At 36.2% G+C, this 18,206-nt stretch overlaps 2 protein-coding genes across 14 annotated transcripts in view; one reads left to right on the top strand and one right to left on the bottom strand.

The window, feature by feature from the left end:
* The window catches only part of Dh31-R (Diuretic hormone 31 Receptor), a 164,979-nt gene that overhangs the window by 102,993 nt on the left and 43,780 nt on the right, over window positions 1–18,206 (top strand). For 11 of the 13 annotated variants that reach the window (XM_033334238.2, XM_076617947.1, XM_076617946.1 and 8 more), the window contains one exon: window positions 7,836–7,946. In XM_033334238.2, the coding sequence (XP_033190129.1) occupies window positions 7,836–7,946 (111 nt within the window). The other 2 variants (XM_076617954.1, XM_076617955.1) reach the window with 2 other exon arrangements.
* LOC117156838 (uncharacterized) lies at window positions 10,371–17,915 on the bottom strand. Its single transcript, XM_033334223.2, has 2 exons — window positions 17,295–17,915; window positions 10,371–14,828 (listed from the first exon to the last, which is right to left on the bottom strand). Exon 2 carries the CDS (start codon window positions 14,801–14,803, stop codon window positions 11,003–11,005), a length of 3,801 nt encoding a protein of 1,266 aa, XP_033190114.2. The 5' UTR covers window positions 14,804–14,828; window positions 17,295–17,915; the 3' UTR covers window positions 10,371–11,002.

Raw genomic sequence — 18,206 nt, 5'->3', positions numbered from 1 at the left:
TTAAACATAGTTTAAAGTACAAAGTACTTAAGATCGTTAAAATAGAAATAATTGAAGACTGACGTTATCATATAGAATATGATCTACATAAATATATGATATAGAAAGATACTCTTGTTAACTTCGTGTCGTTTTAGGCCTTAAATCTTCTTAACCAACGAATAAATCATCGCGTGATTTGATCGTACGTGAAATTACTTCCGAACTAATCCCTTCTGTTATGGATCATGTTGAACGGCGGGAGACAAAAAACGCAATAAAAGGAACTATTGGCGAATTACGAAGTTCTGTTCGGGCAATAATTCTTCAGACTCGTGAGAGTCAATGTCGTCGAAGAGATTTATCGTTGCAACGATGGGACGTTTCCACTTACACGAGGGGCCATCGTTCGAAATTCACCCAGATTTTCGTCTTCTCGCTCTATTGAAATATCGTTAACGCGTTGACACTTCCTTCTTTCTCATGCACATCGTGAAATTGTATTTTAGTGAAAATTACGTAGCTGTATATCTCCATGAATATAATTGAAGAAACGAGCAGATAAAAATATCCCCCTCCAAATCTAGTAACCGACTATCTCTCTTCGAATATTTTTGCATATTATGCGCGTTCTATTTGTTTTTGTACATTTAAGGTCCCCGAGAGTGCATAAAAACTCGCGAGCCTTTTATAATCAGAATCGAGAGCCCTTAAATGAAAGATAAAGAGAACAAGTATAGAACTTTCCCCGTTTCTTTGTTCTGGCGCCTAATTAGATAATCTTGATGAATAATACGGTTAAATTTAACGAATCTCGGTTTCGTTACCGGCGTACTAAAATATTAAGTAAAACGGACTAGATAAATATTGATTTTCTTAACAAACCTGCGTTACGACGTTGCATGCCTCCCTCTCTTTAACGAACGCTTTAAACTTATTTAAATAACGTTTCGACTCGAATCTCAAACAAAACGATATGTTATCTTGAAATGACAATTTGTGCATTGCTAGTGCGACGAATTATTTCTATAACTTTTATTAATTTCAATATTTTATTAATTCGTTAATAACGAACAGTAAACGAATACACGAGAATTGGACTTGATTCCAGCTATCTGTCGTTAATAATTTAAAGAGTTGTACGTATTTCTGTTCAAGGTGAAGCAAGTATTCGTCACGGTACGTGTCAGTGACGGAATTTATTGTACAATTTTTTTTATACGAGAAAGAACCAACGAAAAAGGTCGGTACTATAAATCAATCGAGTTCCATCGATCAGCGCGGCTTAAAATTCATTTGAAAATATATTTTTTAACACACTGCGCGTTCGAATAGAAAATGAAAAATGTAGCGGGAAAATTGCGAATTCTGCGAGAAATCGGAATATCGGAATGTTTAATTAAAACATGAAAAATTACACTCACATTAAATTCCAAACACTTTAGTCGTCTTTTGCATCCGCGAACATGTTAAAAATTCGTTTTACACTGTTTCGATCCTTTCCTTTTCAACCCCGCGTCGGTGAAAAATCGTGGCACGTTAAATCCACGTGCCATAAGGAAACACGGTCCCCAAAGACTGGCTCTCTATTTTTATTTTCTTTAACGCGGAAACTATGTCACATGGCGAGAGGTAATCGGCTTCCTAGTCACGTTAATTACGAGTTTCGACCGGCAATTTCTCGAGGAAAATGCAACCATGTGCACGATGTAAGTTGCGAGTGGAATAGGTGACGTTCACATTAATCAAGAATACGTGCCGCTGTACATTATATCGTTCTGGCCAGCGTGTCACGTTGTTCTTCGCTCGAAAGCATGTCCACCGTTCGGAGTTAACGACTTGTTACATAGTCGAAAGATGAATAGGCCATTTTGCTTTTCCTTTGAATTTCACGCAGCTTATCAACCTACAATATACTTGCGTGTTGCGACTGTTTGAATTTCGAGCAAATGCAGTTCCTATATTTGTTGAAAACCAATAATTGCTCTACTTTGATACGGTTCGAACGGTTAGAGAGGGAGGCTATACTTTTCCTTCTCTCGCTATTCATGGTCAAAAAGTTGGACGACATCATAGATTACCGTATATGATCTGGAATATTTGAAATAAATATCTCATTTGTAATAGATTCTCTAGTTGGCAGGATATTTAAACAAAAATATATACTTTCCATCCTTAACTTTCAGAAGTATTAGATCGTTGGAAAAGTTTCTTTCGTTTTATAAGGTGATAACGGATGAACAAGGATTTCTGTTTTATATTATTTTATTGAATTAGGTATGATCCATTTCGTTCTATTTTTCTATTATTATGTTCGTGCATAATTCGATAAACTAATATAAAACAAAAAACATTGTGCGTCTATTATTTCCTTATTTTTTTTTTTTTTATTTATTTGTTGAAATTACAATCAATTCTCGCGTTGAGAATTTTCAGTAATTTTTCTGGCGTGGCTCAGTGACATGGCTGTTTATTTACAATAAGTTAATACTTATTATAGATAGGTATAATTTATAAGTATTATAAGTAAGTGTATATGCTTAATTTGGATAACTAAATGAATCTAGCGTTTAGGTCTAGCGGGTAGTGCCTCTTCAGCCTGCGAATCTGGTCCGTCGTATCAAGTAGTCCAGTGATTAGGGGGTTTCGGTGTTTGTTGACTCTTTTGCTATATCTGTCGCTATATTTTGCTATTTCCTCTTTGACTGTGGGTATCTTGAGGTCGCGATGGATGGTTTATTATTTCCTTATGAAACGAAAGAACCTTTTCGGACAACCTGATACTTTAGTCCGTGTTGCATGATGTATTTCGTGCCGAATTTACTTTTTAGTATTAAGTAATTGAATTACTTGTGCGTAGAACGCGTAGAATGACGCGTTTGTTGCCAAATTCACGTAGCATTACAAAATATTCTATAACACGGGATATTTCAAATAAATCGATTTTTACACTTTCTGCTTTCTCTGCCAATTTCTTGCAGCTAAAATATAACTTCGTTCCTCGATGTTTATCTATTCATAATTATCCACTTTTACTTCCGTCCATTCTATATAAAGAGATAGACTATTCTATCCTATGTAAACAAGTTTTACATTAAATTATCGCCCAGAGAAAAATATTCGTTGTTTTGCGAGATAATGCGTTTTGTTTAGTGTTCTATGACTCGAACGATAATAGACATTTTCCGTCGAAGAGATAATAATGAGTTATTTTTATGCTATTCTACTTGGTCAGATTGCTACTCGTTTTATCGGAATATAAAGTACATGTAGTTCCTTTGTAGAGATTATATTTAATAATAATATATCAAATAATCAATATTGATTTATTTCTTATTATTTTAAATTGGGCTATATGATACGAAAACGGTAAATACGTTATAAGAGATTGACGAATTAGCCATTTCTCGATTTATTTATTTCTATGGTCGTCTTATGACAGAGTATTATACCCTCTGAAAGAGATTAAATTTGTTCAAGCTCGAGGAAAAACAGCTCTTCTCTGTTTCTCTTTCATACAACGAACACAGGGAAGAAGCTATCGTTCAGAGGATCTGATTGAGTGTAGTAAAAAAAAGAAAAATTATTATTTCCGTTTATTTCGAAGTTAGATCTTAGCTCACGCTCAGCTTGTTCGACCTATTAAACGCGATGGCTCGTTAATTTCCAATCGATTCTGATTATGTACATGTAATCGTTTTTCAAGGTTTTCACTAGCTTTCCATTAAAAGCTCCCTTTCTCCTTTCGAATTTAATTGCCTTGTTATAAGTTCAAGCAACTCGAGGTTACTTTCGCGATACGATATGACAAAGGAAAAAATAAAATCTTATCCTACGACAAATTTGCATTATTCATAGATTAGGCTGTTTTCCATTTCATTACGTGTAAACTAAAGTACGATAGTCGATAAATAGTGTTTTGCAGTTATTTTTACAACCTTTTATCATATGCCGAATAAGTAGGAAAATTTAGAAACCAATTTTTCTATATTTTTTTTTTTCGTCCCAATACAAGTTCAAATAATATTTAAACAGTACGTTCAACGAATTCTTGCGATCAACTCGTGTTCCTTTCGCGTCATTCTTCTCTTCAGAAAATCCTTACTATTCGTTCAAATGTTTAATTGATCGATAAATCATAATGGACACTTTCCTTTTCGTAGTTATCCGACAACATTCGTTTCCACGTCAGATTCTATACGTCGTGTAATAGATTCTACCTATTAATATTCCATTCGCCTGGATATAATTTAAGACTTTGACTGTCAAGCCAAAATCACACGTTTCGCTCAGGACGCCACGAGAGTATTTTTATTATTCAAAGCATATAATGGCAAAATAATAATAAATCGATGATGTAAGACAACATTCTTCCCCAATGGGCCGTTTATCTTATTGGTGGTCACGGATGACCACCGTGGCGCCTTGGTAACAGTTGATAGCGACATATTATAACAAGATTTCGTTTGTTTCAACAAACCATTCGCATTCGCTATTTCGTCGTAAACAAAACGTACAGAATATATTGTTGAAACGCGTACAAGATATTAGTAAACAGTATTTGCTCGTTCTATATATAATAGTAAGGTATGTTCATACTTCTAACTTCGATTATATGATTATAAAGCAGAATTTACGATTATTTTCTAAGCTGTGTTTATAATAATATTCGTAGATTACCCCTCAAAGATATCGATGCAAACACAGTGCACCGTTAGATGCATTTTTTTAGATGTTCTAGTAAAAATGTTTAATCGTTCAATGCGCCACTTTTTATTTCAAAGTATCTTCTATTTATCGGTTATATTCAAAATGCCCTAACTATCAATTTTCATACAATTTTTACAATCGTAAGAAGTTCAAGCGCTTCGGTCATCAATGATCACAGTGTGGCAGGTCACATATGACCAACGTGACAATCAGAGTGTTAAACATTAACGTTTATCGTTTTCGATCCAAATACGTAATATCTTGTTTAAATTGCACGGTATTATACAGCGGAGATCTCCAAAGCGCATATTATTCGTTTCGCTACGTTTCGCCGTCATGATGACTATCCTTGCAAATGGCCAGACATTTTGTCGGACAAACGATCACCGACGATCGCAATTTATGTACGCGCTAACGTCGATCGACGTTCAAGCTCGTTAATCGTTTAACGTTTTTCGATCATTAATATCACGTTCGATCATTAATAGCACGTTCGATCATACGTTACGATATTGGATTTAATTAAACAGCGAGATATTTTAGCAGGTTGTGAATCGAGAGCAAAATTTTCCGGCGTAATTGTGCACTTTGGAGTCATTGTCCGATATGAACAATACGAACAACCTGATAAGTTGAGAGGAAAACTTGATCGATCTCGCGCCGTTTCTATTCACGTTCGATTTGTATCAAAAGTTTGTAAACTATCTATTGTTTTTAGTTGACGACTTAGATACAAAGCGAACGAGCGAATCGACGTTGAAGCTAGAAGATTGAAGAAATATCGATTTGCATGAAATTTTGCGCGCGATATTTGTTGTTACTGGAGTATTGAAATGCTCTGAAATAAAATGACACTATCCATGATCGCCGGCGAAATAAATATAAATCGTGATTGAATAAATTTCCAATTCCATTGGTAGACGTAAATAGCCATTGCGCTTTTAATTCTCTTCGCGATACGTTAGCTAGAATTAACGTTCAGCCGTTTTATTGAATTCGTTAAATTTTCTATTTCTTTGTACGTTTGCTGTGATCGAGGCCGATACGGATGGTCGATAGGATTTCAAACGTTGATTATGTTTCCACGATTCTCTGAGAAATTGCAAATAAAGCTACGTAAGTATATACAGGATGGTTGGTAACTGGTGGTACAAGCGGAAAGGGAGTGATTCTACGCGAAAAAAGAAGTCGAAAATATAGAATAACAATTTTTCGTTCGAGGCTTTGTTTTCGAGAAAATCGACTTTGAATTTTCGCTCGGTACGCGTGCACTTTATCGCGTCTCGTTATAACGGATCTCACTGTAGATCGTTGTCTCGATTGACGTTATTTTTAAATTTTTAAATTTTTAAATTTTTAAATTTTTAAATTTTTAAATCTTTATTCTATATTTTCGACTTCTTTTTTCGCGTAGAATCACCCCCTTTCCGCTTGTACCACCAGTTACCAACCACCCTGTATAAATGTTTTATTAATGAATAACGCAATGCATTTGTAAAAACGGCATTCACGAATAAATTGTCACGAATCACGTGATTATTTACTCGTCGCATTTCTAAATATAATCCTTTTAACGATACGTTTCGAAGATCCTCTTTATTCATACTTACACGCGTATGCCAACTTAAACCGGAAATAGAAGAGGAACAGGGGGATAAAAGTAAAAATACGAAACTCAATTACTGATCTAGATTTGTTTGAATATTGTATTTTACTGGTCGACGTTTTGTCTTGCGAATTTCCTCGTTAGGATATGGAAATTTTCGTCGAACGAAGGAAAGAAGGAAAGAGAATAGAAGATGGGTAAGGGAAAAGAAAAACGAAAAGGAGAAAAGGGAGGAGAAGTAGAAGAAAGCAGAGACAAGGAACATTTTAAAAGGGACGCGTTATCCTACGTATTATTATCAATCGCAAACATATAATAAATTAAACTCAACAACAAATTTTTTAAGGCTAATTTAAATTAATTTAAATCGTTGGAAAATTCGCAACGAAATATACGTAAACTGAATCTCAAACGCTGTTCGCCGCTACATACCATTACATTTTCACATCACGTATTCTACATACGCGTATTATACGCGTATCAATTTCCCCTGATATTGCCTGATATGACGTAGAAGCTATCAAACGTGAAATGCACATGTTCCAACGACTAGCAGAGATTCTTGAAATTCACCTACGTCTCTTCACGTGCTGAATACGTACCTTTCGAGCCACTTTTCATCGTGTCCGGAATCCCGTAAAAAGATTCGTTCAATTTATTTCATGAAACGGCGTTTATTACGACAAGAATTAGGTTCACTTCTGTTACGTGATCCGAGAGTATCTGAGGTGATTTCCAAAGCGTCTGGATATCGCTGTTTCAATTAACTGCGGATAGTATTCCGTCGGGGAATGAAAAAGGAGAAGATACTACGTAATAGCTGTTATCCACAACATTTGCATTCGCTCGAAACGAAATTGAGAAACACGATTGTACATGCCAGAAGAAGAGTTCTAAATATAGAGATTCTCTTCGTTTCTCTCCTTGTTTTTCCCTCTTTTTTCATCTCTGTTTACGGTATGCCATTATACGAAGAAAGCTTGAGACAAAAGTAGCCGGCTGCGAGTTAACGATAGATGCTGTTTAAATTGTTTTGGCCAAATAACAAAGCTTATGATTTTAACGGAGTTATTACGAGATCCGATGTAATATAACGCGTTGTTTTCTTGCGAATGCTCCGAGAAACCTATTGGGTTGCTTTCCTTTGGATTATTCTGTCAGATTATTTTAGATTTTAAATAAGACAGAAAGTATTACGAAGAGTATACATCAAAGTTACGAACGCCTTGTAATTAAATTATTGCATATTGATAAAGATTTAACTAAAAGCCATCGATCTGTTTATTTTTTATTTATTTATTTTATTTATTTTATTTATTAAGTCTTATTTATTGTCTGAAATTCAGTTGCCTGAAATTGTTATCGATATAAATCGAAACGACCGAAAGAACAAAATGCTTCGCTGGTTTGAATATTAAGACGAGTTTGACACATTCTCTAGCTACGGATAGTGGAGATAAAAATGCGAAAAGATCGTTTCATTTAACCGAAACAGGATAAATAGTATACTTCATAGAGAAATGCTTTTTATATCTTTCAGAGCCATACTGTCGGATGACATTTGACGGATGGTCCTGCTGGCCAAATACTCCAGCAGGAACGACTGCATACGCCCAGTGTCCAAATTTCATCACTGGTTTCGACGCCTCGCGTAAGTTCTTTTTTTACATCACCAGTTTCACTGTACAATCGCATTTTTTCCACGAAATACCGTGTACAAAGAAATTCGGTTAGAGACGCGAAAAAAGACCTACAAACAAAAAAGCGAAATGTTCCAAAAACACGTATACTCTATTGTTATACCAATTTCGGAGAAAGAAGAGAAGAAAGAAATCTCAGTTGGATGAGTAAATGCGTATTTATACATATACAGGGTGGTTGGTAACTGGTGGTACATGCGGAAGGGGGGGGGGTGATTCTACGTGAAAAAAGAAGTCGAAAATATAGAATAACAATTTTTTTTTAATTCTTTTTTTTTAATTTTTCCATCGAGACAAACGATCTACAGTGAGATCCGTTATAACGTACCGCACGCGTACCGAGCCAAAATTCAAAGTCGATTTTCTCGAAAACGAAGCCTCGAACGAAAAATTTTTATTCTATATTTTCGACTTCTTTTTTCGCATAGTATCACCCCCTTCCCGCTTGTACCATCAGTTACCAACCACCCTGTATTTTTATGTATGTTGGTCTTCTCAAACTTCTTCGCTTTCGATGCTTTCCTCGGCAGAAATATTTCCTCCATCGTGTGCTATGGTTAGATTTTCTCTTAGATTTTTTGGTTTTTGAAGTAAGTGGAAAAATTTCAGGAAGAAGATGCACTGTGTTTCAGGTATCCTTTTCAGTTCGATCATTATTTAAACATATAAGTGTTTTCGTCTCAATGGCAACTCGATAGCTGCTACTGTAAAGGCGGAAAACACCCCCAAAATTGAAAATATGCAATCTTTTTGAAATTCGTTTTTCTCGAAAACTGGGCTCTAGAAAGAAAAAGACGATTTGCGCATTTGTACTTGGTCCACTAAAATCCAGAAGATTGTAAAATTAAATAGTTGTAATTCCTGTTGAACAATGTTATCTGTGGTATTTTCAACACTAAGTGGGCCTCGTTTTGTGATGATTGCACAATATCTAAAAAGCTTCAGGTAGTTACGGACAGTAAGTGGTACTTTGTTAAAGTCATGTGAAAGTTTTATATTTCCATGATCATTTATATAATTCGTTATTTTATTTATTTGATTTATTTATTTTTTAAGTAGAAAATCTAAAGGGAAATGTCTAAACAATAACGCGTGATTACTTCCTGTAGTTTGGTTTTCATTGAAATTGTATTTCAAGCGTTCGTATTTCTCCCATTTTCTCTTACTCTCGAGTGGATTGTCCTATCGGAATGAAATCTTTCGCATCTTGTAGAAGTAATACACCGATTGGTCCCAGTTGCAAAATTTGTTCGATTTGTTCTATTGTTATCGCGAGGAATTTGTCGTCCTGCAATTTCGTTTACGGGTGTTCGGTGATTGTTCTGCAACTGTTGGACCGATAACGAGATAATTCCTTTCTCAGTTTATAGGGTAGGTCCTCTCGTTGGCAGTTTATCGCACAAAGTCCTCGTAATCTGCATTTCTATAAGCGCTCCTTTGTCGGTTGATTGAGAATTGTGGTTTATCGAAAATTTTGTTTGGTGCAAAATCCGATACGGCTAGGTCGTCTAAACTTTTCACACGACCAAGTGCGACGTAGATTCGGTGCTTTGCAAAATTCTTTTTATATAAATATTAAATCAGTTATATACAGGGTGGTTGGTAACTGGTGGTACAGGCGGAAAGGGGGTGATTCTACGCGAAAAAAGAAGTCAAAAATATAGAATAAAAATTTTTCGTTCGAGGCTTTGTTTTCGAGAAAATCGACTTTGAATTTTCGCTCGGTACGCGTGCACGTCTCGTTATAACGGATCTCACTGTATGATAGATAATTGTCTCGATTGACGTTATTTTTTTAATTTAAAAAATTTTAAAATTTTTAAATTTTTATTCTATATTTTCGACTTCTTTCTTCGCGTAGAATCACCCCTTTTCCAACCACCCTGTATATAAATACTAACCATCACTATTCAAAGTATAATATGTGTAGCAGCTTACGGCTAGTCTATTCGCGTGCGAGGTCGCACAGCCGATGAAATATTGTAATTATTTACAAAACGGACGACCTCACCGATTCCAATGCCTTTGAAATATATTGTCAGGTACAACATACCGAACAACTTTTCTCTATGTATGTTATCGTCGCTCGGCTTCAGTTTCCGAGAAAGTTTCTGATTCGACGACACGTATGATTTTAATAATCGAATAAAAGCTTTCTTTGATATTATGACGCAAATGTTTTCAATTTCGAGCAACGATATTATTATAACATAAAGCTTAATATGAATTGTATCTGTCTCGCTATTCAATACCTTAACGTATTCGCAGTAACGTCATCGGTCGCCTCACAGCGAGTAATATCGCTTTTTTGGAAGAATTGTTTACGGTCTACGTGGAAATGGTGGAAAATAGAAATGGGAAATGAAAAACTTAAATCGTTATCATATTAACTGTTGTTATTACGTTAATTACATAAATTTATTACAGAGTCTTGAATTCTTTTTATTTATAACATCTTGTAAATCTGTAAATTTCAGGCTATATAACACGATAAAATTCCTATATAAATACGGTAGAATTCCAATAAAAAAGAAAGACTACGCCACGTATTGGTGCAATACTTTATTACATGGCTCGTATGCGTACTATGACATCGAATGCATAATTAAATGCACGTAACGTTCCGAGACTCGTATCACAATGGTATTTTCTTAAATAGTATCTTTGAGCGTCTTCGCGTGCTTAAAATTTCTATATGTACAATATAAAAAATACATCTAACAAACAAATAAATCTCGCGAGCTTCACACGAGCTTTCACAGTCTAACGATCTATCTAATCGCTGAAATTGCGTCGCATCGTTCTCTAACTCGTATCGACAAGCATAAAAATCCATCGTTCGATCAACTACCGATCGATAACCATTTATCGCGAAAATCACAATCGTTCGTCCATTGTGTGTCTTTCGTTCTACTCCATCGAATAAAATGTAAAATACGAACAGCAATTGCACACGCGATTAGTAACTGGCAACCAACGATCAATACCGAACCATTGACCGTCCTTTTCAGATATTTTCAGAATTCGATAAATCTATCTTAAAGTTGTTCAAATTTCTTTTATTAATAATTTCACAGATCATGGCCCTGACCGCCGGAAGCTTACTTTGCATTAACTTTATTAAGATCCCATCGCGTCTGTTAGTCGTTTCCTGATACTCCTTCGATCCCTGATACTCCTTCGATCCCTGATACTCCTTCGATCCCTGATACTCCTTCGATCCCTGATACTCCTTCGATCCCTGATACTCCTTCGATCCCGGATACTCCTTCGATCTCTGACACTTGTTACAGGTATCGATATCTTCGATATCTGTTACTTCGTTCGATTCCTGATTTATAGTAATGGAGTACATCAGTTGCACTGCCATTAGCATAGATGGGATGCTGTTGGTTTCTATCAATCCCTCGATTATCCCTAAATCGATCTCGATTTTATTGTAACACTCGAACGAATTCGATAGCGGCATATTCCATAAAATATCAGTCATGAAAAATACAAAATCCGGCGAGAATATCTTAACCAAATCACACAACGTTTGGCCCACATTTAATCCGTATTGCACTGGCGTGCTCGAAGTAAGTTGCGCCCTCGAAAATGTTAATTGCAAGTACGATGTGGGGTCCAGCAGAGGATGAAGAGTGGATATAAACATCGACAATATTTCATCGACTAACTGTATCTTATTTTCCGAACACAAGACCGTGTGCATGACGGCATCTACGAGCCTACGAAGAGAAAGGTTCGTTGATAAAAGATGGGCATTACTGGCATTAGGGAAGCTGTAACTACGCGTGATGGCCTCCCTAAGCAAACTGGAGAAAATCTTCAATCGACTGTCGAATTTTTTCCCCTCTGGGAGCAACACAACACTAACCACAAACTCGTTTAAACTTCTGGAGATAGACAGATCTTCGTGGAAGAGATATCTTTTAATGAGGAATTTGATGAAATCTTCGGATAGAAGATTGCAAATACCTACGTCTATGAAGCTCAACATCATACTCGTATACTGCGCAACCTTATCGCTATGGAGACCAAGCTTCTCAAGCGTGTCGATCATGTTTAAGGTTTGTTTAATAAAATTGACCACGTAATGGTCGGGAAGCGATTTGATCATTGTAAGTAGCACGAGGCAGACTTTTTCATCTCGCAGTGTGACCGAGGAGATCGTATGAGACAACAATAGCCACGTAGGGATTTCTGGTTCTTCCTGGAACAATTGTGCGATTATGAAGAATATGACTTCACGGATAGACTGATTCTTTTCCATCTTCCATTGCGTTTGGAAGAACTTGAGTAAGTGACTACGGGATGCCACGATACGCATCAATTTCATCCCGTGTTTCCGAACGGTTGATTTCTGATTGGATAACATTCTAGCAAAAGGTATTACATCCATTATATTCGTTCTTCTACAAACGTTTACCAAAGCAGTTAGGGCCAGTGGTAGGTAGTCCCCTTGGCATAATCTATTCAACATTGACAGAGGCACCGGTGGATTTGCGAGTTTGATGCCATATACAAGGTGTTGAATGAAATGGTAACTATTTTTTGCATCTCTTTGATGAATATTCAGCGTCTTGTTCGTTGGGATCAACGGTTCTATGATATTTGAGAACGTTTCTCCGTAAACGAGAATGCTTAAGATATCTAAACAGGTCTCTTCCTTTTTTTCAGTCAGATCTTGAAGACACTGTTCAGCGAATTTAATTGGAATCTCCTTGTGCCAACGTATAGCCTTGATGAAGAGTTTCGTGTGCCTTTTCTTCCAGTTATCCTTGCAAGCGTTTAGATATTCCTTCCAATGATCCAGAATTTCTTGCGGGTTTCTCTTCAAAAGTTTTAAAGCCTCGCTTATTTTTATCTTTTCGGTGCTTGGCCAAAAACGCTCGTATAGATCCGTTTCGTATTTCATGAACATATCCTGAAGATCTAGAACTGTATAAATGTCACTCTGTTTGGGCGTAGATAAAATTTCCTCTATCGCTTCCAGCAACCATGGATAGTTTTTGACCGCCATGCGTTCTATACGAGAAGCTTTGTTCACGTGGACCTGGTTATAATAATAAATCGAAGAACAGAGATTGCAAAGGATTTCAGCTCTGCTTTGCTTCCAGGGAGTCTGGTTTAAATTATATTTTTGTGAAACGATGTTTAGGCAATCCTCCAGACACATTCTCTCGTAGTTGTGATACTTCTGAAGAATATTCCAGTGGTCTCCGCATCTCGTAGTCCTTAAATCTATCAGCATATCAATTAACTCATGAAACGGTTGATTCTGATTTATTTTATAGTGAATAGCAGCTTCTACCATCTTCACGCCGACGTTATTCAAGAACAACTGCTTTTTCACATGAGCACGTACTATCATGTCAATTAATATCGTCCAATAATCCTCACCCATTTGAGGAAGATCATAGAGTTTCAACAAAGTCTTGAACACCCCGTATAGGAACCAAGGTTGCTCATTATAGTGCCTGTCCCTCAAATACTTCAAGACTTTTATCAGTGCCAGATCATCGTTGTTTACCTTGCAAGAATAGATCATTCTACAAGCTAGACGCATTCTATGTTCCATTTCTGAGGTTTTACAAATTTCATTTCTGAACAGTGTTAACGAATCTTCAATAGCTAAAAAACACGCCCATATAACTGTATTTTTGCTTTTCTTGTAGTCTTCAATTTCAGCGCGAAATTTGATCTTCGCCTGATTGATTCGATCCTTGGGATGCAATATTTCCAATAAATTAACAGTTACCTTCTTCGAATCGTCCAAAATACAGCTATTATATACTTGCTGATAAGTTCTCAAGAAAAGCTCCGCCTTTTTATCCTGTCGATAGTACTTCAAATAATTCAACATGTTATCAGTGTTAAAGTCTTTGATATCATCCGGTAATAGTTTTGGAAATATAATCTCCATGTAGTTGTCGTCGATACTCTCCAAAGGAAGCATCGTAATGTACAACTTGGCGTTTCGCTCCAGGTATTCTCTGCCATTCTTCAGGAACGCTTCGACGCTCTTCTTGCTCAGAAGTATTTTTGGTGGATCTTCCTCGTGCATCTCGCATAGTTCTGCAAACGACTCTATTCGTGTCTTGACCAATCCCACCAGAAAGTCAGTAAAATCATGGATATTCACCGAAGGAAGTCTTCTCGCACAGGGGTTGTTTGTCGGCTTGCTCAGTCGAAGATAGCGCACGACGAGGTCTGGATTCTTGCGGAAGAACAGTTTAACCATGTTTCGTCTTAGTACCATCCTCTTTTCTAGAATAATGTTATATACAAAATTTTCACTGCATGCTAATAGCAAAGGTAAGGCGTGCTGTAGACCGTAAAACGAGTCTATTGATGAGAAGAATTTTTCAGCGAGGGTAGAGTTCCTGGGTGCTAAGTGCAAGGCCAAAGCTTTGATGATCCGCGTTCTAGTGTTCAAAGAAACGTATGGAAATAAATTTTCGAAAAAATATTCAGTATTAGTGATACTTTCGTTGGTACCATTGAAGAAGTTTCTGGCTTTCAAAGCTTTGTCCACGATCAATTTGTCTTCCGATTTTAGAGCTTCTGCTATAGCCTCGTAAGTGCTCTGATTCTTGGGATCTTTCTTGTTTAACATTATGGCTGCCTGAATTTGTACCAGAGGTACAAGAGGTTTTGGGATTTTCTCATACTCGACTACATCTTCCAGATTGTTGGACACGGATAGCTGTTGCTTCACGAAGTCCGCTATCCATTTTAACTTCTCACCAGGGGTGTCGCCGGGAATTGATTGAATAGCATCCAAATAAGGGGTCGGCGTAGCCATCTTGGTCCGGGCTGAGTCCTAGATGCTATTGAGAATAACGTTTATTATTATCATAAAAACGAGTAGTTATATGAAAAATGGGAATAATGGGTAAAAAGACATTCCTTCTTTTTCGTTTGAGAGACAAATGGATTTTCTTGTGGAAATTAACCGCTTGTTTCGTAGTATTGTATCACACTTGTGCCAAGGATCGTAGTTAGCGAAAAATTCTATTACAACTAACGATAAGTTTGAATTGTAATTTCAACTTCAATTCTTTACACTTTAAAGTGAGGACTATTCAATATAAATTATCTGATCAAGGTAGGCTATCGCTACTATACAGTATTTTATTGTATTAATTAAACCAAAAGTGAAAGAATTTTATAAATTGATAAATTGATGTATTATTCCTGAAACTTTTACTCAAACATAGCCTTCCCTTAGAATCAGATTATAAACTTTTTGTTTCTTTTGAAGATCTCACGTGTTCTTTCGCATGTTTTGCCTTCTTTCGTGAAAAGTCAATACTTAGATCTCTATCATAAATTGATAGAATGTTAATGACTAAATTTTTACGTACGTAGAGGAACCTATTGGCTTTGGAATCCTGATGAATAACGAGGATCTATGCGTCAATCACATATTTTCTCCTTAACAATTAGCGACATTTATGACTTTTAAATAGCTAATAGCAATGTTTTGTAAATGTATTACGACAATTATCCTATTTCCTTTCCTATGATCAAACTTACGCAACAAACGTTCTGTATTTTTACTCATTAACCCCTTCCCGTGCCATTTAGTTCGACGAAACAGGTCAGACTGATGTTCGTAAACAGGAACTAACATCCAGTCACGATCGTAACGGGTAAAAAAACAGTCCGCGAGTTCGGTTTGGTCCAAGTATCTGGTCGCGAGTCAGACTCGCGATATTCATGTTTGGGCCAAAATCTTCATCGCGAGTCTGACTCGCTAAAGTACGGGAAGGGGTTAATAAGGTAAATGGACTCTCTTGCAACTGATCAAGGATAAGGAAATAAAAGAATCACTACTTTCTATCTCCTTATAGTCCCTATTCTTCTTCCTTTCTGTAACAACTTTGTGATAGAAGGATGATTGTAAAGAAATCTATAAAACATTCCATCTGCTTCTAGAAGATTTAATCGTATTTCAGGGTAAATGTGAATATTCATTTTCAACATAGAAAAAGCCTCTTCTTTTGCTGCTTTTAGTCGACAGTTGAATGGAAATTGATTTAAGTTTATTCGATGTGCACGCGTTCAACGAGAAATAACATGTTTTATTCAGAATTGATTAAGATCTCGTTTACTACATACATAGAGTAGATACTTCCTCTATAAGAATAATTACGTCACGCTAATACATGTACGTCGAATGACTCATGCAAGGTGTTGTGATTTGTTTGTTCTATTGATAAAAGTTATTAGCCTTTAAAAAGCTATTACATATTGTTTTATCTGTTACTTTTACGCCAGGTAATCGATGTTGATTAGCATACGAATGTCGTGGATTAATATGCGATACGTTTTCGATAATGTGATAATGCTTCTGGATAGTGAATAGTTTATTTTCTTTTTTAATTTATATTGTTAGGTTTTAGGAAGTTTTGTATTACGATTGATATGAATAAATGAGGACAATGTAAAACTTTCGAGCTGTTTTTGATGCATGAAATTATAGATAGAAACAAATTTTTTGTCCTTTAAACGATAATATATATATTGTTATTCCTTCTAAAAGATTAAAAGATGAAGATTGAGAATGTTCGTGTCGTTTAAGAAAAAATATTTTGCTTAAACGTAAATATCTTGAAGTAAGTTGATCCGTTCTTATTTATGTGTGTAACGATTTAACGATATTATCCCCTATTTATTAGTAAAGCGATTTAAATTCTGTGAGAAACAAAAGGTGACGTCCTTGAACAAGAAGTTTAAAAATGTACTGGAGCAAAAGAAGAAAACTGACAAAAGCGGAAAAACAAAATACAAGAAAAAGAAACCGTTTATCGCATATTAGATAAAATATTCACATGTAATGCTGCCCGTCAAAGGTTGTAAACGTTTTTCACACATATTTCTAGAGAATACAAGTATTTACGGAAATCTCGTATCCAGCTATAAGAAAGAAGGTCTATACAATATATTAACACTAACATGTTTACCATGCAAAAAATCCCGAATGATCTTGAGTTCTCCAAAATAAGGAAAATAATTTTATCTCTCGTAATCAAGCATTTCCAAGAAAAACAGTTTCTACGTGCTTATCGTTCTATCTCTCTCTCTCTCTCTCTCTCCTTTCGGTTACCAATTTTGAAAAAAACAGTTGCAACTGCCCTGTTTACGGTCCACCCTATATAGGAAATATCTCGCGAAATTATTCTTAACGCTCCTGAAAGCCGTGGATGAGGTAATAATTGAATAATACGCGAAGACATTACGTATCGTCGTTTACATGGCTGATAACTAAACAACAAGATGTCTGTGTATACCTTTATCTATCTTGGCGATGATAACCGATGAAGGAAGCCGAGAGAGCGGCAATCGTAGATCGAAACCGGTGTAAATTTTGTCGAGCGATTTTCCAGTACAATGATCTGCGGAACACTGAGAATTTACCCGTAAAGATGCGATTTCGGTTATTCACGCGGGGATTTTTAACTGTCCATAGTTCCGGTGGTGCAGGTGCGATGAGAAGTTCGCGACAAAACAAGGAATCTCGCTACGAAACGAAGCCAGGTCAGCGTTGACTAATCTCAAACGTCACTCGCGTGTTTATACGGCGAACTTAGGTTAGGTTAGAACTGCGAGAACGAGCGAATTCGCACAGAGCGCCGATTCGTCGCATTAGGGCTGATCTTTAAGTGTATATTTTTATTCGAACGTATTTATTTGGTGATTCAGTTAGGTCTCGTTTAAGTTTTCGTGCAACTTTTGCGATAAAATTTGAAAGAATCGCATGATTGGCATAGTTGGAAGAATTTTGCCGCATGGATGATTCTGCGCATGCGCAGTTATATATAAGCGTGCGCCGTGCTTCCAGAGTCTTATAAGTCCACGAGTACTTCTGGCAGCAAGCCGACGATGAGCGTTCAAGCAACAGTCGACTTTGTGCTGTTAACGAGTAAACATTACGATTTATTATTGAATAGATGTTGAATAGAATTAGTATTTTGGAAGGTAGACAAATTTTGTACAGGTTATCACATAATATGTGGCGGATATTAGTAGGATGAATTCTAGACATTAAAAACGATGAAAGAAGTTGGACTACAAAAATGTCGTTTTCAACCCCGTAAATATTCACCATATATTTTGTGACATTCTGTATAATTATTATAATTCTCTTCGTGGTTTAAAGTATTCGAATATTGTTCTAATAAAGGATAGTAGATATAGTAATT

The sequence above is a fragment of the Bombus vancouverensis genome, chromosome 4 (genome assembly GCF_051014615.1).
Source record: "Bombus vancouverensis nearcticus chromosome 4, iyBomVanc1_principal, whole genome shotgun sequence".
Lineage (NCBI taxonomy): Eukaryota > Metazoa > Arthropoda > Insecta > Hymenoptera > Apidae > Bombus > Bombus vancouverensis.
The sequence above is the reverse complement of the archived record's forward strand: the minus strand, read 5'-3'. Positions and strand labels throughout refer to the sequence as shown.

Excerpts from the sequence above, each read along its gene's own strand:
- LOC117156838 (XM_033334223.2), bottom strand. The coding sequence starts at position 14,803 with ATGGCTACGCCGACCCCTTATTTGGATGCTATTCAATCAATTCCCGGC.